General features: G+C 45.6%; 1 protein-coding gene across 1 annotated transcript in view; it reads left to right on the top strand.

The window, feature by feature from the left end:
- Positions 1-3,291: 3,291 nt before the first annotated feature.
- The window catches only part of Retreg1 (reticulophagy regulator 1), a 128,702-nt gene continuing 108,229 nt past the window's right edge, over positions 3,292-23,764 (top strand). The window contains exon 1 of the mRNA XM_057790058.1: positions 3,292-3,735. Coding sequence (XP_057646041.1) covers positions 3,443-3,735 — 293 coding nt within the window. The 5' untranslated portion in view covers positions 3,292-3,442. The remainder of the gene's footprint in view (positions 3,736-23,764) is intronic.

Below are 23,764 nucleotides of genomic sequence, written 5' to 3'. Positions count from 1 at the left end.
CATGCACAGCACACTGGACCATCTTGGTGGTTGCCTTCGTGATAAAGCAGTTGGCTGGAAGATATAGCTAGAGGCAGTTCTCCATACTTGGAGCACAGGTACCTTACACCGGCAGCTAAGGCAAAATTCCAGGTGCTTTCTACTGAGTGTGCCTTGCTTTTGTGCCATCCAAAACGTCATCGATTTTAAGTTGAGCTAGCATAAACAAGGACTGTCAGCACACTGCTGCAAGCAGCCACACTAGCTGGACTATAAACTGATCGCCACACCAGGCTCTCATACAAGATACTCCATGTGCCTGGGTCTGTGTCTTATTCAAGATGCCCACTGGCCTCTGAGCTACAGTCACTATGACCACTCACTTGACACTTCCAAAAAGATAGCCCAAATGAAACCAACTCCCTCCTGAAGCAGTTTTCTCTCCCAATGTCATACATAGGGCTGTCTTTCCTAATTTGCAGTCACTGTATGTATGCCCAGCAGTCCCCAAAAGGACCTCAAGGTACTTGCAAAAGCTTTTGTGTTGCTATGCTCATGTGATCTGCAGATATGACCTCTTTTTGGACAGAAAAGAAAAATTATGATCCCACTTTGGTCTTCGTAGCGACACCCAAACCGAGTACCCCAACAGGTGTGTGTGAGAGGCCAGCACTCAACATGAGGCAGTTTGCCATGAACATGTCCTTTAGGGACCGTTACTCAGACAGACACTTCCGGCTCAGACAGTCTTGTATTTTGCAAGCATCACAGTCGTTCAGCTGATATGGAACGACAATTGCTTCTGTGATTCAGACTGGGAAACAGGGTCAGAGGAGGATGTGAGTGGCATCAGATCTCCTTCCCCGTTGCGACGGTTAACGTGATGTCCTCATTGATCGCTTAGAGGGACCACTGGGCGTCTTGGTTCAGTGACTGGTGTCAGACTGTTAGGAATAAGGAAGAGGAGGCATGCGAAAGAAGACAGGCTGGGCATGCTGGAGAAGTTCTATCTGCAGGAGCCATGGCACATACAACACGCTCAGTGGCTCCTCTTCCTTGAGGTCTGTGGACCTGCCATCGGATTCTGAAAGAGAAAGTAGAAAAAGGCAGTCTTGCTGGTGTACTTCCGGCTCTTCTGCGGCCCAGCTTGCTTAGGCCCAATGGGACTCAGTACACGGGGAGTTAATTATCCGTCTTCTTTTTCTCTTCCGTTAGGAATTTTCTACCTACTTTTAGAAGAGAAGGACAAGTGGCCTCCAGGAGTTCCTGTGTTCTTGGTGCCAGCCTTTTCAGAGCTCTTAGTTACTGAACTGTTCTTCCTTCCATCCAGCAGCTACAATTTTTTGCCTCTGATTTTTTTTTTTTTTTGGAGGGGGGTACATTTCCAGCTTCCTTGCCCTTTTCTGGTATCTATTGTCTAATTGTATAGCTCCTTAGTATTTGTATCTGTGCTCCCAACAAACACCAAGGACACATTCAAAAAGGAACCCACAGGACTTACTTTCAATTATTTATTTCGAGTCAGGGTCTGTATAGCTTCAGCTGGACTGGAGCTCGCTACCTAGACCAGGTTGGCCTGACATATGCCTGCTCCTGCCTGTGCCTCACCAGCGCTGGGATTAAAGCCATGCACCACCACCCCTGCACCAGTGTACTGTTAAATATCACACAAGCTGCAAATAGTGAACAAGACTTATTGCCTCTACCCAACATAGTTTACTGTGCTCGGGGCCGAATAAACTACCCAGGCACCGCAAAGATAATTAGGCAGAGAAAAACTACCCAGGAGTACCGACTGATGTATTTATAGTAGTAGTGTCTACTTCCATCCTACAGGTTTTCAGTAATTATTAGAGGTCACAGGCAAAGAAGATAGAATGAGCGCAATTAGTCCCGTCTTTAATACAACAATGAGCTGCCTTTTCTCCATAGTGATTTTGAGAGGGGTGAAAAAACCCTTCAGAACTCAGACCTGCTCGGGGAAGATTTGTCATTGCGGAGAAATTGAAGGCTGCAAAGCTCGCACAGCAGCCAGAGCTTAGCTTTTTGGTGACTCCATTGTCATCAGTTTTTGCTGCATCCACAGATCCCGATGGCAGTAATTAGAACTTAGGGGGAGGAGGAATGTGAAGAATCTTGTAAACTTGTCTCTGAAAGCATATCAACACTGGGTTTGGACCATAGGGATACCAGTTCTTACTGGTTCTGGAATTCCAATGCTCTGGCTTCTCAGCTCATATCTGTGGAGTACTAAACAGAACTCAAATGACTCCAGAAAGCATCTTTATCTACCCAGAGTGCCTCCACCAAGGCCAAGGAGGTCCCACACTGGACTAGGTCAGGTGTGTGTGTGTGTGTGTGTGTGTGTGTGTGACTGAATTGCTTCCACACTACTTTTTCATTATTTCCAGGGCCTCTATCCATGGAGGTGTCACCAGGGTACCTTTGGCAATTTGAAAATGCCAGAGGGTTGCAAAACTGCCTTCAGTTAAAACAGATACAAAAACCACAAACACAACAACATAAAAACCATTGTTACTAGTGAATAACCGAAGGTCCTCAGAGAACACAACACCTGGTTTCTACCTGCAGCTCCTCCAGGACATCTTCCACGCTGAACTCTTTCTTGCCACCCCTACAGCACGTCTCTGGGCTTAAAAGCCAGAAGATGCCATCTATAGCCCAAACCCTTCTGAAACCTGATTCTGGATGCAGTTTAAGCGAGGAATCTCTTGGCACTGAGGGTTTCCACCACTACATTGGTCCATTTCAAATGGTACCTTTTGGATTGTGAGGCCTCGAAAAGGCAGAAGCTGTATGCACAGGGTCTAGCAATGAACCAACCACAGAGTAGGTGGTCAACAAACCTTTGTGTGAGCCCTAGACAAGTGCTCCCTTCAACCACGGCATATATTCAGGTAACTGTCTCCATCTAGCCTGCAATGTGTAGACGTTTGCATACGTAGACACAGAGGTATATACTGGCCATTTAGGTGAACATCACAAACTTTAACCCAGGGGCTCCCTGGAGGCAGCAATGGTCTTTCATTCCTCTACCGCTTTTAAAATCCAAAGCCCAGAGTCCCTTCGAGGTGAGTCCTCTCTCCCTGGCCTCCTCAGCTGGAAGGGGAAAAAGAGTATTTTCTTTTGGTCCCCAGCTACCCAGGGACGCCGCCCAGCTCGCATCCACCACCGAGCAAGCGGAGCGCAGGATGTGCAGCCAGGCCCAGGGCGGCCCCGCCCCTACGCGAACTTGACCGCACCCTCTTCCCCCGCGCTGCCGGGCCTGACGTCACAAGGCACCCAGCCGCCGGCGCCCCGCGGTGCTCACTCCGAGCCCCGACCGGTCGCCGCTGCTTTCCGGGCGCTCACCGCCAGGCGCGCGCGTGCCCGCCCGCCTGCGTCCCTCCCCGTCCCCGTCCCCGTCCCCGTCCCTGTCCCCGCCAGCAAAGCGCCGCTGAAGATGGCGAGCCCGGCGCCCGGGGAGAGCGGCGCGCAAGGATGCCCAGCTCCGTCTGCGGAGGAACAGGCACCGCGGCCCGGGGTTCAGAACCCCGGGGAGGAGGCTGCATCGGAGGCAGAGCGGGCAGACGCGGGGCCGCAGGTGGAGGAGGCCGCGAGCAAGGTGGCCGCCGCCCTGACCTGGCTGCTAGGGGAGCCCGTGCTGTGGCTGGGCTGCCGCGCGGACGAGCTCCTGAGCTGGAAGAGGCCGCTGCTCAGCCTGCTCGCCTTCCTGGGTGCCAACCTGCTGTTCTGGTGAGTGCTGGGGCTGGGTGGGGGCGCCCCGGAGGGCAGGTGACCTTGGGGCGCCCGGGGCCGGATGTGGCCTGGCCGGGGTGAGCTGGGCGCTGCAGGGGAAGTGACAGCTCTGTCCCACTTGTTCGGTCACCTGTCTGAAACAGGTAGTAACCCACTTCAACTTTCCTCCAGACGCACTTCCCTGTGAATGGCTGTCACCCTGGCTGCAGGTGTCCACCCTCCAAGGGGAGGTGATGGTCGGCTGGCCCACGTGTTCCTGTTTCTAGGGATGTCCCAGAGCTCTTGAAAACTTCGGCCCTGGTATTGTCAACTCGCAGGTCCTTTGACCTGTGTTTCCACGGCATATCTGGGCCGGCTTAGGTACAGTCTCTATACTGCTGCCCTTCATCAGCCACCGGAGAAGGGCAGTGAATGAGTTATTTTCTTGCCCCTGGAGGGTAGGGTTTACTGTCTTTGCTTCCCTATGAGAAAGCAGGAGGTAAACAAACAGGTGGATTAGGCACATCGCCCCGCCTCCGGGTTGCACAGCGAGGTGGGGGTGGGTACGGTAGTAATTTCAGGCGAAATTACTCCAGAGGGACTGGACGGGAATGCTCTTTGAATAGCCCCCAATCAACAGGTTTGCCTCACCAGAAAGTGTTCTGCGTAGGTAAGCACTAGGCAGTGTCTGGCTCCATTCCCCCAAGGATGTGCCCTGTCATCTGGTACTAGCTTTCCGAGGGCAGAGAAAAACCTCCTTTGTCTGTTGATTGTTTTCATAACAAACATGACCCTCGCAGTGCAGAATAAGCACTTTCACTAACAGATACCTATTTACAGGACATAGATTTCTGAACCCCAAAGTTGGGAAATAAATGCACGAGAGAGACGTAGCCTGTCATTTTTCTAGATTAGCCTGAGCAACGTGAAGGGTTTTCTTTAGATCCCTGCTAGTCTTGGTTTGCTCTGAAAACGAGCTGTGTCTTGTTGCTGTCTGTGGATGTTAATTAACTTTGGGCCTCTCAGCTATTGCTGCTTCTGGAGTTTATCCCAAGTCTCCATCCTGTTGTAAAGTTACCTGAGCCCTTAAATAAAGAGGATATATTATGTTGATCGAGGCTGGGACAGGAAGCCAAGTCTTACTTAGGGCCATGTCTCATTTAGTTACCAATAAGCAGCATGTTTTAAATTTTATTTAGATAAGAACAGCACAGTTCCAAAGTTTGAAGGTACAAAAATGTAAACACTTTGAAAATCTTTTCCCTTTGAAAATCTTTTCCCTTTGAAAAATCTCTTTCCCACGCCCATCCCCAGCTCCCCAGCTTCCTTTCAGAGGCCACCAGGGCTGCTAGTTCTCTGTACCATTTTTTTGTTTTTTTTCAGATAGTGCCTGTTTAAGCAGAAGCACTGTGTTCTGTGCAGACTGTTGGCTGGCATAGTAAGGATTCCTCATCTAAGGGCGGGTGCCTTGTTGATTACTTCCTTGCTTTTCCAATGCATAGAATTCCTTTGTAAGATGCTCAGAGTATTGAGCCTCCTAAGGAGGCTCAGATGGAGTTCCCAGCACTTGGCATTTTTAGTGTGATAGCTGAGTCTTGTACGTGTATCACTTGGTATATAATGAAGACATTTTAAGGGATGAATCCCTCAAGTAAAACCGCTGGGTCAGGGGGAATGTGCCCTTGTCATTTGAATGGCTGTCACTGTATTGCCATTGGGGTTCTACCAGACCATTTGCCCATCAACAGTGTGACTGACTGCTTGCACTGTTATATACTCTTGCCAAGAAGATCTTAAAAAACGTTTTAATCTTGTAAATCTAGTAGGTGGAAAGGGCACTTTGGTATGGTTTTAAATTTGTGTTTATCTGAGACTGTTTTCCTTGTGTTCAAGGCCACTGTAATTATCTGTTCTCTGCACTGCCTGTTTACCTATTACAGCTCTGGTCTGTTCGCTGTAGACACTGACCTTCTTCTTATTGACTTTCTGAAGTTCTTTTTATTGGATGATTTTTAGCATAATAATGTAACTTGTTGCAAACATTATTCCTAGGATGTGTTCTTGTGTGTATGTGTGTTGCAGGTCCACGTCTATGTGAGTGCATGTAGGAGAGTCAGAGGCCCCCTAAGGTCTCTCAGTAAACCTAGAGCTCATCAATATGACTGGATTGGCTGGTCCATGAGCTCAGGCATCTGTCTGCCTCTAACCTTTCCACGCTGAAGTTATAGATGCATGGATCTCTCCTGGCTTTTGTAGGGCTGGGGATCTGAACTCATTCATGTCCTTATGCTATATGGCAGCCACATTCCTGACTGATCACCTCTGTAGCCTCCCTATGACATGTTCTTTAAGAGCAATGTTTGAACTAATGTTTTTGAATAGATAATTAAAAAATATATTTGATATTTTTCATATGAGTATTGTCTCCCATCCATTTTATTTACCGCTCTGAGGGAAAGATAAACAGTGGACAGGCTCCGAGCCTCCTTAGAATGTCTTATTGTCTGTTTGCAGTAGCTGGATTCCGCGCATGCATTTCCTCTGACAGACAGCCACCCTGCTCTCTGAATTCTGAAGCACTTGTTGCTTTTGTGTTACGATCCATTGGACTTTATAATCCCTTTATTAATGACAGAACTTGTTTTGAAATCTTCCTTATTTCTAGCTCTGGGGCTAAAATATAATTTTAAAGTTTAAAATAAAAAAAAAAGCCAAATTTATTTCTTCTCAAATGATCTTTATTTCCAGTCTCCTTTTCCTCCCTCCCTCCCTTCTTCCCTTCCTCCATCCCTCCCTCCCTTCCTCCCTCCCCTCTTTTAAAAACAGGTTATTACTCTGTTATCCAAACTGGTCTCAAACTCACGACAATCCTCCTGCTTCAACTTCCTAAGTGCTAAGACTAAAGGTATGAGCCATCATTCCTGGTTACAGATGACCTCATTTGGTTCTTAATACTCTGTGTCCTGAGAATGCTAAAGCTTGTGTTTTCTATGAGGAAAACGAAGAAGTCATTATGTTAAAATATAATGTGCTGTAGAATGAGACCCTGTCTCAAAAACAAAAAAGAAAAACCCACATCCCAGCATAAGCAGTGGGATGCTTTATTTACCATTGCTTCTCTTCCATTCTTCTGGAAGGTAACTTTGTAAATATACCATTTGCATGGCTTAATATCTGGTACTAATAATTACTTTCAGCACTTTGAATTTGACCCCGAAATTTTGACTTTGCCTGACCATGATTTGTAAAATTAGTGCCGTGCATTGGAAAACTGGGATCGAAACAGGTCTTGGGGAGCTGGATTGTCTCCAACTGGAGAGAGTGCATTCAGCAGGCATATGGAAGGTTCTAGGAAGGATCTGGGACAGAGTCATTGTGGATGGGAGAGGCTGTCCTGTTTTAATGAATTGTGCTTCACTGGACCTTGATGGACAGGAGTAGATCTTGGATTTGGACAACTGTCTAACTGTAAAGAATACACCGAATGAAAGAGTGGGATCTTTTTTGTTTGTTTGTTTGTTTTCAAGACAGAATTTTCTCTATTTATGTAGACCTGGCTGTCCTGGAACTCCTTCCATAGACCAGGCTGGCCTCGAACTCAGAGATCTGCTGGCCTCTACCTCCTGAGTGCTGGGATTGAAGGCATGCACCACCACTGCAGGAAAAGAGCCACATCTTAAAGATATACTTAATATTTTATCTACAACTCAACCCAGAAGAGAAAAGTATCAATGGACAAAATGTGGATGAGGTTGGCTAGGGGCTGTGGGGACAGATTTGGAGTACAGGCTTGCCAGAAGAATGTTTAGTGCTTGCATTAAGTTTTTCTGTGATTAAGAAGGAAAAAAAAATGCTCTGTGAAACATGCAAAAATATTAAAAATGGATAAACAAATTTGTGTTCTTTTATTCCCACCATGGACTACATAGCTGTTGGAGCTAGACGATGGGTACTGGTAACAGTGCAGACGAATTTTACAAGTGTCGTTTGAGATCAACGAAGCCCAAAGTGACATGTACAATGGTTCAGTCTTGCTATGCTCCAGACTGACTTAATTTACAGTTCTAAGATGTGTGAAAGTAAACCAGCCTGAGCTAAGGACACACACAGGAGATGAAACCACAGACAGCATTCTTCAGTTGGATACACATACATATTCTTACATATGACATACTTAAGAAAAAGGCTAACATGAAAAAGTGCCAATCGTATGGTGGAAAGCTGTGATTAGGTGCCAGTCTCCAGACTCAAGGTTCCTACAGGGGATAATCAGGCCACAGTTCAGTAGACCTGGAACTGCGCAAGGCTTCAGAACGCACTATCTTACATTTAGCTTACAAGGAATGTGTTTTCAAAATTTGTTTCCTTAATTTTTAAAATAGTTAATATAACCTCACAATTCCAAAGATTAAAGAGCAGAAAAGGGCAAACATTTTAGAAATCTTTCCCATGCCAGGCACCCAGCCTTCTCACAAGGACAGCTCGTGTGAGTTTCAAACACAGCTGGAAGTGAACCAGTGAACAGAAATGACAGTTTTCTTTTTAAAAGATTTGCATTTGAATTTCTAAGTGTGCATGTGGGTTGTATGTGCATGTGCCTGCAAGTGTCCGTGGAGGCCAGAGGTCACTGGATGCCCTGGCCCTGGAGTTACAGGAGGTTGGGAGTCATCTGAGGTCTGTTCTGGGCATTGAACTCAGGTCCTCTTCAAGAGCAACCCATGCTCTTCACGGCTGAGCCATCTCTCTAGCTGGATACTTTTGTTTTCAAGGAATCAACTTTTTGTGGTTTATTTACACTAAAAAGTAGATATTGTGTATACGTAGTTAGATGTGTGTGGGTGTATGTGTGTGTCTGTGTAGATGATACATAGGATATGTGACCACAATGACAAGATTTAAATTAGTCTCTCAACTTGTGTCTTAGTTGCTTTTCTCTTTCTGTGACAAACACCATGACCAAGGCGACTTATGAAGAGAACATTTAGTTTGGGGTTCACAGGTCCATGACTGTCATGGCGGGGAGCATGGCAGCAGGCAGGCAGGCAACAAGGCCACACCTCCTAACCCTCCCAAAACAGTCCCACCAGCATTGGACAGGACATTTTTTAGATGAACTTATGGGGCCATTCTCACCCCAGCCACCACAATCCAAAAGGGCACTTTTGGTCTGCTTCCTGTCAGTCCTCAGTCTGTCTGCTCTAACCTGATGTCAGGTATCTTTTCTAAAGTCCCACACAGTGGTATTACATGGCATACTGTCTTCTGTGTCTGATTAAACCAAAGCCTGAATTAAGTTTTAAGCTTCATTCCCACTATGTACATCAATTATTTGTTCTATTATTATTATTATTATTATTATTATTATTATTATTATTACTGAGTGCTATGCTACTTTGAAGGAGTAAGTCCGATTGATTTATCCATTTGCAAGCTGATATTCACATAAAGAATTTGCATGCGTGCCTATTACTATTTCCTGTTGTTAGAGTTATTGGAAAGCTTCAGGTACAGCTGGGTGTGTGTGCAGCTTTCCTTTTGGGTAAAGGGAAGTGGTAAGTGGTATTATTCTGGATTTTGTGATAGACTAATGATAGTCACCCTGGATCAGGAAGGAACGGAACAAAATGCCCATCTTCCAGGTCTCATTGCTGGACATGATTCTGAAATATAATAACTTTTGATGCAGTTCCTCTTTTGAGTCACATTTTTCTACAGCTTAAAAAGGTGCTCTGATCAAGCTTTGAATTCATTGTTGGTGACCATGACATCTAAAAAAGTCTATATGAAGGGGTCTATTTTCCTTCATGTCTAGGGATATGTGATTGTACCTCCTCCTACCTGTGGAGCTATTAAGGAACAGTAAATTGGTGTTCTTGAGGTGGCTACACAGGGCCACACCTGGCAGGGGTCCTGGGACCCTTTCTCTCCTCTGCTCTGATGTTCCTCCAGCTTGCAGTGGAGCAGGGCCCCGGGGAGAGTGAGCATGTACTAGCAGCAGTATTTCCTGCCAGTCACTCAGAAACCCAGGCACATCCCAAGCCTACGGAACCAGAATCTCTGGAGGTAGGATGGAGATGTCCAGATCTCTCCAGCTCTCCAGGTAACTCGACACACTTACGTTTGAGCACTTTCTGGAGATGTGTGCCCTCTTCTCCATAAGATACCATTTCTGTTGCTGGATGACTCTAGCTAGTATAAATCCTTACCTTGATTTATGGTTGCATCTTATATCTGAAGTCACCAGCATCCAAGTCTCTCCCGTAATAGTCAGAAAACTACAGTTTTGGTGGCTCATCAAAATTTAGTGATTATTATTATAAAAAATGTTCACATTAGCACTTTGTTTACATCTTATTATATGTATTATCTTATGTATTATATGTACATATACATATGTATATGTACAAAAGGAAACTAAAGCCCTTTGAAGTGAACAGAACTCCTAAGGATGGCTTCCCTGTGCACTGCTCAGTAGAGTATTTGCCATGAGGGCAATGATTCTGCACTTGCCTTGGGCATTGCGGTGAACAGTAGGTTCTTGGGGAGCTACTGAGCACCTGAAATGTGGCAGAACAATGGTTCTCAACTTGTGGGTCATGACCTCTTGGGGTTGAACGACCCTTGAATGACCCTTTTACATTTTTTACAGGAGTCGACTAAGACCATTGGAAAATACGGACATTTACGAGTCTTTTTTTTTTTAAATAAAAATTATTGTTATGAAATAGCAATGAAGTAATTTTATGGCTGTGAGTCGCCACAACGTGAGGAACTGTATTAAAGTCTAGCGTTGGGAAGGTTGAGAACCACACAGCAGTGGAGTGGCTCAGAGCTCTTCTTAAATGTAGTGCGTTATCCCCCTCGCCGGCCCCTTCCCACCACACGGTGTGTGTATCCTTCCAGTCACTGTGAGGTTGTCTGTGGAGGTCACAAGTCCACGCTGGGTGTCTTCCTCCCTCGTTCTCTATCTTAGTTTTTGAGGCAGTGTTTCTTACTGAAGCTGGAGCTGCCATTTTAGTTAGACTGACTGTTGCTTCTGCTTGTCTCTGTCCTCTAGCGCTGGGCTACAAGCAGACACCACCACCTGTGGATGCTGGGCATCTGAACTTGGCTCCTCATGCTTGTCCAGCAAGCGCTTTACCCACGGAGCTATCTCTCTAGCCCCTTGATAGATGTATTTTTTTTTATAAATGTACTTTTAATTATGTTTAGTTTAAATGTAAAGTGTCCCCTGTGGCTGATGGCCATCCTGTTAGACACACAGTTCCTGGTGATTTCTTAGGTTCAGTATTTTTTTCTACTCCATTGCTGTAAAAGAATATCATGAGACAACTTGAGTCATGTTTTCTGATATTACAGCATTACAGTTAGTGATTCCAGAACCATATGAAGACACTGTTGTTTGGAGGTCGTCGTTTCGGTATCAGTAGGGATTATTTTTCAGTTTATTCACGGTCCAGTCCAGATTCCTCGCTCATTTCTTGTGATGGTTTGAGTAGGAAATGTTCCCCATAGTCTCAGACATTTGAATATTTGGTCCCCAATTGATGGCCTTGTTTGAGAGACTTAGGAGATGGACCTTGTGGGAGGAGGCCTGGCTTTGAGAGTTTAGAGATTTGTGCCATTTTCAAGTTTGCCTGCTCTGCTCCTTGCTTGTGGGTCAAGCTGTGAGTTCTCATCTGGCCACCCCTGCTGCAGTGTCTTCATGCCGCTACGGGAGACACTAAGCCATGGAACCAATGCACATGGCTTGCCTTGCTTGTGCTGTTTCATTGCAGCAATAGAAAGACACCATCCTGTTTCTATTTGACCTGGGTTATCAGAAGACACAGCTGAGCATATATTTGGTCTGGTGTTGTGTCCAGGGACATGGCTGATGACCAAGTATTCCACTTGCCCCTAGGAGCTTCCCTTCTGCTGGAGAAGGCATGAGTGGTTCATCGAGTTGAGCCAAACAGTATACCCTGGTTTTGAGTTGCATGCCACAGTCTCCAGGACTTTCCAGGTTAGGGAAAATGCAGATCCTGGGTAGTTTGACAATGCTGGTGAAAGCTTAGTGTAGCACGTTGAATGTGTTTAAAGGAAACAGTCTGATTATAAAAGTGAGGGTAATGCCAAGACCTTTTGACATAGGATAAACCAGGAATAAAGACGTGAGCTCTAGGTACCCTCAGACTAGGGAGATTTACCTGACTCATCGGGAGGATGGAACTGGGGGGAGTAGGGGTGTAATATGGGATACCGAAACCAGTTGAGGATCTGAAAGGCAGATGACCAGAGGCTGTGATGGGTCTCAGTGCACTAGATAATCTTCCTCTAGCCCCAGTAGGGTGGCACTGACTCGCAAGGGCCTTCAAAGTAGAAAGGACTCAGTCCATTAAAAGCAGCTCTAGCCCCTTGGATACCGAGCCTTCAGCAAATGTCTCTTGAGCAAGGGCTTCCTGGTGGACTCAGTGGCTCTTTGTGACACTTTCTCTCAGCCTCAGTCCTCAGTACCAGCTAAAGCAGGGTTGATCCAGCAGATCAACACCTATGCATAAAACCAGTCGGTTTTTCCTCTGTGCTGTAGCGGCCTTGAACCCCAGAGCCACCTCTTGAGGCAACGTCAGTGATTTTTTGCAGAGATTTAAGTAATCACTTTCCCTCATCTCCATTAGGCATGTCTGCCGTTTTATCTTGTTCTGTGCATGAATGTTCTCAGGCTGCCCCAGCTGCTCCAAATGAGTACAAGTAAATGGGGTGTGTCATTATTCCTGCTCCTGGGAACAGAAAGATGCCGGAGACACCGTCTAATCCCTGGGTTGGGGACAGGAAGAGAAATGAGTTAGTGCCTATGTATAGGACAGGTTCTGCTGTGTGTGTTAAATGGCCACAAAGGAGCCGGGAAGAGGCAGCAGGAATTTTTGGGGCAGTGAATGGATGCTATGCTTTTACAGTTGTCCCCTAAAAATACCCACCTTGGAAATGTAAGGCTCAGATTTGATTTAATGGGATTTGGAAGTAGAAGCTTCAAGTGGTGGTAATTAGGGCCAGGTGAGGTCATAAGGCAAGGCCCCAGGAAGGGAAAGAAAGTTTGGAGCTGGCGTGCTTGCTCTGTCTTCCCATGTGATGCCCGCGCCTTGTTATGCTGCAGCAAGAGGTTGACCGGATGATGACGTCATGTTCCTGGGCTTCCCGGGCACCAGAGGCATAGCCAAGCAGTATTTTATTCTTCAAAATTTCTCCTGTCTATGGTTGTTCAGTTAGAGCAACAAAGTAGACCAAGGCAAGAGCGTATTGGGACGGGGGTGGTGGGCACGGGTTGATCAGTTTGTAAAAAGTTCAATTAAACTGATATGCATTGATTATTATATTTTGCTTGCTGAGTTGATTTATGGAAACAGACACACAAAAGCAGTCATGAACTTGTTCTTATAGAGAAAGACAGAGATACAGAGAGGGGAGGTGGTTTTATGTGCTGGTTAGAAAGAGAAAGTTTGGGATGGCAGTTTCTGAAGAGGCTATCACTGGACTTTCTGTTATCCTCACTCCTCTTCTTACCTCGGAGCACTAGGAATTGAGCCTAGCTGCCGGAGCACGCATGCACACACACACACGCTAGCCAACTCTAGTGCCTGACTCCACATCCAGCCCTTTTAAAACTTTGAGATAAGAACTCAATTAGTTGCCCAGACTAGCCTTGAACTTGTGACCCTTCTTCCTTAACCTCCTAACTAGCTTGGATTAAAGCCTTGTGCCACCAGGCCTGGCATATCCCTCCTCCTCTGTAGGGAGAAAAACTGTTTCTGTGGGACTTGATGCTGCAAACCCTCCAGATGCTGCTATCAGCTTTCTGTTCAGTCTTTCATAGGAAGGAGAGGAGCAAGAGCCAGGAAGACAGGATTGGCTAGCACACCACTGGAGCTCGCTTGGTGGGAGGGCTGAATGGAGGTGGTTTAGTGTGGGTGGGGAGGACGACGCAGATCCAGGCAAAAGTGAGGGTAAAATCTGGGAGGGCTGACTCACTGGGCAGGTGGGAAGTGACTCAGGTGACCCCAGTATGTGAGAAGTGGCCAGGCATGTTAAAATCCATTTGAGGGTCATTGAGTTTAGGTTAGAGTTTTGGAGAAGAGGGGTGCTGTTCAGTTTTGGGAATTTTGAGTTTAGTGGGCTCCTGACTTTCCAGGCAGGTTACACACAGAGGTGGCTCTGGGGTCAAAGCCACAGACTCATGGCCAGGGTTTGGGCTGAGGGGAAGTGCGTAGCTGGGCATGTTGGGATTTGGTTCTTGCAGATTTCAGGGTGTGTGACATTGCTGGGACCATTTGCTGGGAATGATGAGAAGGGGAGGGTGCTGAGGAAGCTAATGTTACCAAGTTGAATGACTCAGGGCATCTTATGGACAGGAACATTGTGTGGCAGGCAGTCCTAGGCTTAAGTTGCTCCTGAGAAGCCAGCAGGGGCAAGCAATGAGGAGAGTGGGCACTTGCCTGTGATTGACATCCTTGGCCTGTTCAGCATCCCTTTCCACAAAGAGCCGAGGATGCCAGACCCCACTGGAGGGGGGGGGAAGGGTTCTCTCCTTCATTTTATCCCTCCTTGCTACAGTGGCATGGCTGTATGTTCCTGTGTCCCTGTGTGATCCAATGTCAGACCAGCTCATGCCCTACTTGGTCACTGGGGAGTTCCAGTGGCCTAAGAAATCTTTCCCTCACCTGCCACTGAATGCGCATGACCTTCCTAATTTATACACTGATCATCTGGTGGGAACATGAAGAGCTGGGGCTTTAGGAAAGCCATCTGGTCACTGAAGGAAGAGCTTTGGTGAGTGGCATTAGTGCCCCTACGTAAGAGGCCCTAGGGAGCTCATTCTCTTCTTCCTCATGTGGGGACAGGGCAGGAAAGCGCTACTCACAAACGAGGAGGTGAGCCTCAGCCAGAGCTGCATCTGCTGCTGCTTTTCATCTCTGAGGTCCCAGCCCCCATGAATACATTTGCGGTTTACAGGCTGCAGGGTTTGTGGCTGTCTCTGCTTAGCAGCCCAAGCCAACCAAGACTCTGATTCAGTGCTCACTTTCACACATCAAGAGTGGCACGATCCGTGTCCCTGCCGCCTTTCTGTGGGGTGCTAGCACTCTGCTCCACGCTCTTCTCTGTTGATTCTGCAAATGTCTGGGCGGGTGCTCTGAAACATGGCTGAGCTTGTGGAGAAGGGACCCACGGACCGGCAAGGTCGATGATGACCTGGGAGGCGTGGACCTGAAGGGGCTAGGTTAGCAGGTGTCATTTCCTCTGACACTGAGAACAAGGTAGAGACAGGTGTGCCTGCAGCGGGAATAGGAGGCAGACCGTGGCATCTGACCTCTCCCTGAGGGAGGAGGTGGCATCTTATGAGGGAGAGGAAGAGGAGTCGGGCTGAGGTACCTGCAGAAACCTCAGTAGGCTGGGGACGGTATCATCACAGTACAAATGACCAGGACAATGGGGACATGGATGACACTTTCTTTTTTGGCTTTATGTATATTATATCATTTCCTCTGATCATATTTTGGGTCAAATTCTGGGTCTTCCTCTTTGTCTCTTTTGATTATTTTTTTTCCCCAGTGTGTTTCTCAATGGAACAGTATTAAATGTATAGTATTTTGGTGACTTTTGTGTTAGATTCGTAGTATCGTGTAGGGACTTCCTCATCATAAAAGATAAGCAAGTCCATGGTATACCTACAGTTCATGGCAGACACTTTGGGATGCTGGGGGTCTTTAGATATTTGGGGATTCTGCCCCATGTTTCTTGGTCCTGTTGGTCTTAGTTTATTTGGAGAGACTGGGGGAAGGTAGGACTGCCCAAGTGCAAACATGCTGAACACAGACTGCTTGCTGCCACTGTCCTGGTGGGGACTCCAGAGATGAGCATCTTCCGTGTTTTTCAGAACTGACGGCATTTTGATTTTGTCACAGTCAAGGCTGAGACAGTCACTCTACATAAACATATAGAACAAAATGACAGAAGTATGATTAGGGCCATTTTAGAGGTTGTCAGAAAATCTGTCTTAATCCCTAGCCCAGATTCATTATTTTTTAAAATGAATCCCAAGTCCCCAGTTTAAACAAGTTAAATGTTCTAACATAATACAGTCCCTGAACATACTAAATTAGTATGAATGGGCTAAATAATGGTGATAAGGAAATATAAGAAATCATTGTTTGGAGTAACTAAATCGTTAGCTACATTTTCTATAAAAGTGGAAAACTCTCCACAGGAAGCAGCAGTCGGTGAGACGGGATAATCTGGGGTCTGCGCGGAGAGGTTTCTCACAGCACTTGCTGCTACCTGGTGGCATCCATTACGAGAGCTGAAGCCAGGGTGAAGCTGTGTGGTGATCCCTCAGCGCGGGGAATGCTGGGACACCCCGGATCCATCACACTTTTGTTTCTGAATCAGTTTTTGGTTGCTGGGTGTCCAGAAATCCATCACTGTTGCCAGATTTTTCAGGACCCTCGCATTCAGTCCCACAGACCCCAGTTTAAGGGCTCTCAGAAGGCAAAGTCAGCTCCCTCCTCCAGTGGAGACCCCAGTTGTCTAATGCATAGCTTGCTATTCCTGTCAAGCTTTTAGGGAAGAAAGTTGAGTTTCTCCTAGCACCCACAGGGACTTCCTTCCCATAGGGACCCCAATTCCCATAGGGACTCCCACTCCCGCAGAGGTTCCCCCTCCTCTACGGAAGTCCCACCGCTGTGGAGGGCTTCACCCCCACAGAGGTTCCCTCTCCCCCACAGAAGCTCCCACCCCTGTGGAGGGCCTCACCCCCACAGAGGCAACCACTTTAGACATCAATTATCTGGGCTGGGTTCTAATTTTTGAGTTGTCCAGTGACCTAGTTCCATCAGATTTCACTTCCTTTCTGTGTTTGCCCTTTTGACCCAGAAATAGATTTTTGTATATAGGTAACGTGTCATGTGGACTCTAGCTGGTCCAGATGTCTTCTTGGCTCAGGGTGGTAGGGTGGGAGTGTTTAGGATGCAGGCTTGGGTGACTGAGTTTGCAGAAGTGAACACTGCCTTTAAGGAAGATGTTTGGAACACTGTGGGTAGGGTTTCACTGCTAGGCTACAGGGCAGGTGTTTTCATTGACAGGGCACAGAGGATGTTGGGAGATGTTTATCAGTTCACCCTTCACTGGGCCAAGTCATGGGGTTGTTATTAGCTTCCCCAAAACCCCTGTCTCCTGCTTCAAGGCTCTGCTAGTGTCTCCATCTCCCATGCCCAGCCTCTTCTCTATCATTAGGCTTCAGAGTCAGTCCCCACTCAAGATGTTTCTGGCCACCCGATCGAGGGCTTGCCTCTTACGTTCAGGTATTTCTATTGTTAAAGCAAAATGCTCACAACTGGGTATTTATAAAGAATGGTATTTTTTTTTTAAGATTTTTTTTTTTTTTTGAGATAGGGTTTTACTATGTAGCCATGGGTAGCTTGGAACTCACTATGTAGAAAGGGTTGGTCTCAAACTCACAGAGATCCACCTGCCTCAGTCTTCTGAGTGCTGGGATGAAATGTGTGCACCATTGTAGCTGACAATATTATGGATTTATTGATTTACACTCTAGAGTCTGGGATGTCCAGGAACATGGTGCCCCTCTCTGACAAATACTGTTGTCCTCTCTCAGAATATTGTAGGAGGGAGAAAGGCAAGCAAAAGGAAGAGCAAGGTGGGGTGAAGGGGGGGTCGTCACATGTACTTTTACAACTACTCCCCAGATAGTGGCGTTAATCTTTTCACTACCGTGGAACCCTTGACCTAAATCGGTTCTGTTGCCCCATCTCCCAATACCGTTGCCCTGGGAATTTAACTGCCAGCGTGTGAATGTTGAGGTACACATTTGAACAATAGCATCTATGAGTTCCTTCCTTCCTTCCTTCCTTCCTTCCTTCCTTCCTTCCTTCCTTCCTTCTTTCCTTTCTTACTTTATTTTTTTATTTGCAAAAGGAAAAAATTATTTACAATGGTGATATATGATTTACTACTAAACCAAGTTACCCAAAAGCATTCTTTATAGAATTTGAAGAATAAATGCTTCAGAAATTAGCCTAGTAAAGTTGTTTGAAGTTAATTTAAGGGCATATTTTAATAACCAAGGTAACTATGAGTCTGGAGAAGCACTTCCTTTAAATTACAATATGTAAAACCCAGCATACATCAGAATTAAAAATTTATGATAAATAGCAGTGAGGTTCTTGCCTGTGATGTGCTAAGTTCATGAGTGGAGGACACGGCAGATAGGAGATAGAATTTGTTACACTGGAAGTGAAATTTGATGGCCCTTACCCAGCTTAGAGGGCTGTCAGTCCTGTAAAACAAAAGCCTGCGCTGTAGCACTAAGAAGCCTTGTCTGTGCTCAGACCTAGCCCAGAAGGGCGCCATGCAGACTGTAAACGATGATTTCCTGTACTCTGCCTAGAGGCTGGGCTAACAGATGCCCATATTTTCTTTGAAGTTTTTTTTTCCAATCAAATACAGTTGGGAAAAACACATCTTTCTTAAGGCTTCATTGGTTTTAGTTGCTCATTTCATACTTTATTCCTGTAAACATATAATAACCTTTAAAATCCTCCAATGGGTAAGTTAGAAGTGGATTTGGGGCAAGGGTGACATAGACTGGCCTGGAACTTACCCTGACTTGGCGGAGGTCCCCCTGCTCCAGCCTCTGAACATCTGGGAATTTCAATTCCAGCTGTGCTTCTGTTCTTATGAGAATTTGTTATAATCTGAGAGCATTTTATTTTATTCTCTTTGTGCTCATTTTTCTAAGTTTTAGAGACAGAATTCTAAATGCTGTGAACTTGACTTAGGTCAAAGACAAAACTGCAATGACAGAGCGTATGATATGGGGATAATGCATATAAAATTAAAATCCTGTTTTATGTACATACATGCACACACACAAATACACACATGTACACCCAGACCTACACACATGAACACCAACGTACACACACAAGTGTGCATTCATGTAAATAGATGTTTATGTCTATATACATATACATGCACACACACACGCAACCCAGACACAAACACAGGTGCACATGCATGTACACATGTACATACAAAAACACAGACATACAAACACATATACATATGTGTACACACAGACACATATACACATGCATATATGTGGTTGTATTTTGTTTGTGCTCTAACAAATAAAGCTTGCCTGAAGATCAGAGGGTGGAGCTAGCCATTAGTTCGCCATAGAGGTCTGGAGGTCTGTACAGACAGGCAGGAAGTGATATGGCTGGGAAGAGAGGAGTATATAAGGTGGGAGGAGACAGGAGCTCGGCCGTTTTTTGGTTGAGTAGTTAACAAGGCAAGAGTAGGTTGTGGCTTGTTCCTTTGTCTCTCTGACCTTTCAACATTTACCCCATATCTGGCTCCAGGTTTTTATTATTAAGACCAATTAGAATTTGTGCAATACACACAGACACATGTACACACACACACACACAAGTATACATGCATCACACAGAGACACATGCATGCAGACACACACATCTGTCACATTGGCTAACTTCACAGGACTTGCAGTAAACTGTGACCATCTTCCATTGTACTTTCCCAGTCCTCGTTCCCTCTGCTGTTGCATACTCAGCATTCCTTAGACTTCCTAACTAATAATTCTGTAACATTCTTTAAATGCCGCATCTTATATAGGCAGTGTAAGGGAGACCCAGCCTGAATTGGGGACCAAGAGAGAGTAGGGGGTCCCCATTTTTCTGGAGAATAACTTAACTGCTGGATTGGTCTGAGTTCTTTTTCTACATAAACTTTTCCTGCTCTGCTTCCACTGTGATTATTCATATCATAGCTTTTGGTTAAATTATTCCCAGTAGAGCTAAGTAGATGCTGTGTTTAGACTTCTTTTCTGTACACACACACACACCACATACACACACCACACAATTTACATACACACCATATACACACATACACATAATACACAACACTACACATGTACCACACGTGCATACACACATACATACACACCACACACATACACACCGCACATGCATACACACATATATACACACCACACACATACACACACCGCACATGCATACACACATACATACACACCACACACATACATACACACACCACACACACACATACACGCATACACACATACACATACCACACATGCATACACACACACCACACACATGCACACAAACATACACATACACCACACATACACACCACACACCACATACCACAATACATACACCATATATGGATACACACACATGCACACACACATGCCACACATGCATACATACATACACACACCACACATAGACATCACACACACACCACACACATACACATACTTCATACACACACCATACACACACACACACCCCTTCTGTGATTTAATCCTATGCTTTGCACATGCGGGACAAGTGTTCAACAACTGAGCTTCAATTACGCTCCTCCTACGCATATTCCAACTTGAGGGAGGGTCCTGCTATGGTCAGAAGTCCTAGAACTCATGACATTCCTGCTTTAGCTTCCCAAGTAGCAGGGATTAGAGGCCTGAGCCCCAGCCTGGCCTGGACTAGCTAGGCAGGCTTTCAACACTGGATTTCTTGATTTATTTTTCCTCTGAAGGTTTCTAGGAACTTCTGTCTCTCTTTGGTTTCTTTTCTTTCTTTCTTTTTTCTTGATACTTTGTCCCAACAGATGACACCTGCTTTATTTTAATTCCTTGTTCTAGGTTTCATATGCAAACTCAGACCTTCAATTACAGAAGGTTTCCTTAAAACAGTGAGTTGTTTTCTGCTATTTTTATTTTGTTTTGTAATTTTTTTCTTCTGGAAAATGCATTAGTCAAACGTTGGGCTTCAGTGGTTCCTATTTTTTTTTCACCATTTGTCTCTGTTTATTTTTCAGTTCTTCACTGTGATTCTTTTATCTTTCAGTCACTTAAAATTTGCTGTTTCCCTTTTCATTCTAAGACATTTTTTCCCCCTGGTTTTTGATTTCTCCTTTTTGAATGTTTTTGATTTGTTTCTAGATTTGGGCTTTTTGGCTTTTTCTCCTTGAGAATTTCAGGGAGTTGACTTAATGTTTTCCTATGTTTGCCCAGTCTTCCAATACACAGAGTACAATATGTGTTTTGTACTCTGTTAGACGTTGGAGGTTTTCTCTAAATATTTAATAGGGAGCCTTAGGCTCCCGTTCCCATTTCACAGTGAGTGACTCTGACAAGGAGCAAGGTGGGCCAGGGTGTGACCTCAGCATGTGGTTATTGTGGTTCATCTGATGCAACCTCTCTCTTGCATCCCGAGGGCATGGCCAGCAATCCTTTGGCCTGCCCACATTTGGAATGCATTGACTGCCACAAGCCTCCTGTGGCAGCAGGGCAGGGCATAGAAGTAGTAGAAGCCTGACTGTGTTCTGGAAACTGAGTTTGAGAGGTGGAGGAGGCTGAAGATGGAGACTCTGGAGTCGAATACTGGTACCCTACTCCCTTATTTTCAACGTAATCCCCATTCCTGCTCTTCTGTCTCTGAATGTGAAACCTGCCCTTTGATGTCTTCAGAGAAGAGGCTTCTGTTTCTGTAAGGGGATAAGAGAGTATCTCTCCCACACTTGTATGCTTCATTGTCAAGATTTTGGTTCCTTCCCAACCCTATCATCCCTTCCCCAGGTCCTAGCATGTAAGTCCAAGTCTTCTCCAGCATCCATTCTGCTCAAAAGACTTTTTTTTGACATCTAGGTTGCTGTTCTTTGGTCTTCTGTTTGCCCATCTTGGTCCCTGTTTATCCTTTTTATCCTGGTGCGCTTAGGAGAGGAGAAAGAGAGAAGCGCATGTGTTTAGAGCGCCGTGGCTAACTACAAGTCTGTCTGTCCACTCTATAGGTCTGTCTGTAGGAGATGACATATGTCATCTGCACGTGCTGTGGTGTGCAGTAGCTGCTCAGTTATCCCAGAGGTGAAGCCCAAATGATGGCTTTTGTGACCATGGGAAGAAATATGTGTACAAGGCCTCTGCTTACCTCCCTGAAGGACACTTTCTGTTCTTTCATTTTAATTCCTCCAGTACTGGTTGTGCACTTATGAGAAATCCTTTCCAGTCAAAGTATGTGACCCTTCATATATTTTAAATCAAAAATTGTCCTAACAGTCACTCAGTTCTGAGTCAGTCCTACCCATGGTTTGGAGTTTTCACAAAGTAGAATATTCGGGAGTGTGTTGGTCACTTTCATTGTTATGACTAAATATGTGGCAAGGCGCAACATAACAGTGGGAGGGAAGGAGGGATTTATTTTGGCTGATGGTGTGAGGGGATGCAGTCCGCCATGCATGGAAGGCATGATTGTAGGAACCCAAGGGTTACACTGAGTCTACAGTCAAAGAGTAGAGAGGAATAAATGCTGGCATTTAGCCAGCTTTTTCTCTTTCTACTTTTTATTCAGCCCAGGACCCCAGCCCATGAGGTGGTACCACCCATCTCTAGCATAAGGTCTTCCCCTTAGTGAAGGCCCTGGAAATGCCCTTATAGACATCACCAGATTTGTATGTCATCTAGATAATTCTAAACCCAGTCACAATGAAGATTAAACACTGCCAAGTATAAGGCGTATTTGGTTTTTACTGGTTGTATCAACTTGAAGATGATATTTCATACATCATATTGTTTTGTTCCCCAAAACTGTAGGCAAATAGAGCATGATTTGGTGAATAGAGGGTCCCAATGTAAGAAAATAAACCCCACATATCTTTAGCCTATTGAGATATGTTATTGAGTTTTTAAAAATTTATTTTAGGGGTTGGAGAGATGGCTCAGTGGTTAAGAGCATTGCCTGCTCTTCCAAAGGTCCTGAGTTCAATTCCCAGCAACCACATGGTGGCTCACAACCATCTGTAAAGAGGTCTGGCGCCCTCTTCTGGCCTTCAGGCATACAGACAGAATATTGTATACATAATAAATAAATATATTTTTTAAAAATTTATTTTATATGTATTTTGCTGGCATGTATGTAAATGTATGTGCATGTGGATGCTTGGAATTAAACCCAGGTCTTAGGAAGAGCACCTAGTGCTCTTAACCACTGAGCCATCTCTCAAGTCACAACATTGAATTCCTAAGTGTCAGCAGGCTTTAATAACCTAACGGAGTCTAATAAAGGGTGGGCTGAATGGTTAGGGTTCCCTTTATGACCTTAGCTCCATCAAAACCCATGGATCTTGCCATTTGATATCTCTTGGGAGAAAACACAGTAAGGGGTAGAATCTTTGGATGCGAAGGATGCATGTAACATGTATTCCAATCTGGTAATGGGAACGGGGCCTATCCTGTAAATAGGATTCTCTTGGGATAGTCACACTGCAGCTTAGTTGGTAATGTAAATAGAGAGCTTTGGGTGAGAAGGGCCTTCAAGGCTATAAAAGTGCCCTGGAGGATGAAAAGGGGTGACAGTAGATGACAAATTAGTGGTTCATTGTGTGAACAAATGGCCAGTGGGGACATTTCAGGTAGAAGTCACCAAGCCTGAAATTGCCTGTGCTATGTCTTTCCTGAAACTCAGGGAAGAAAGGGAGTTCTGGTATGATCCTTTCAGGGTCTCAACAGGGTCTCTAGGACGGCAGCCACCTGGCTGGCAGGACCTAGAAGATGTGATGGTTTGGATGAGACCTTAAATGGCCAGTAGAGCTGGCCAGGTCACCAGGTATGCAGCCGGAAGGAGCTGTTCCAAACACGGGTGTGGGTGTGGGTGTGGGCAGTGACAGCGTGAGGTGACAGAGTTCGGAGGCATGAAAGTCAGGTCAGCCATGACAGGTCTATGCAGCAGACGGGCTAGGCTTTTCCCGGAGAGCAGTCTGAAGCAGCGTCTGTCCTGGTGGCTAAAGTAGTTTTCCACTTCCTCCTCAGGACATAGTGTTTGGAAGCAACAGGAGATGAGGTGGAGAGAAGCTAGCCTAGATCCGTAAGGTCCTCAATACTGGCCAAAGTACAGGGATCAAACCTTTAGTCCTGGTCAGACAATAGGGGATGATAGATAATGTCACA

The sequence above is a fragment of the Chionomys nivalis genome, chromosome 15 (genome assembly GCF_950005125.1).
Source record: "Chionomys nivalis chromosome 15, mChiNiv1.1, whole genome shotgun sequence".
Lineage (NCBI taxonomy): Eukaryota > Metazoa > Chordata > Mammalia > Rodentia > Cricetidae > Chionomys > Chionomys nivalis.
This window is presented reverse-complemented; position numbering and strand designations above follow the sequence as displayed.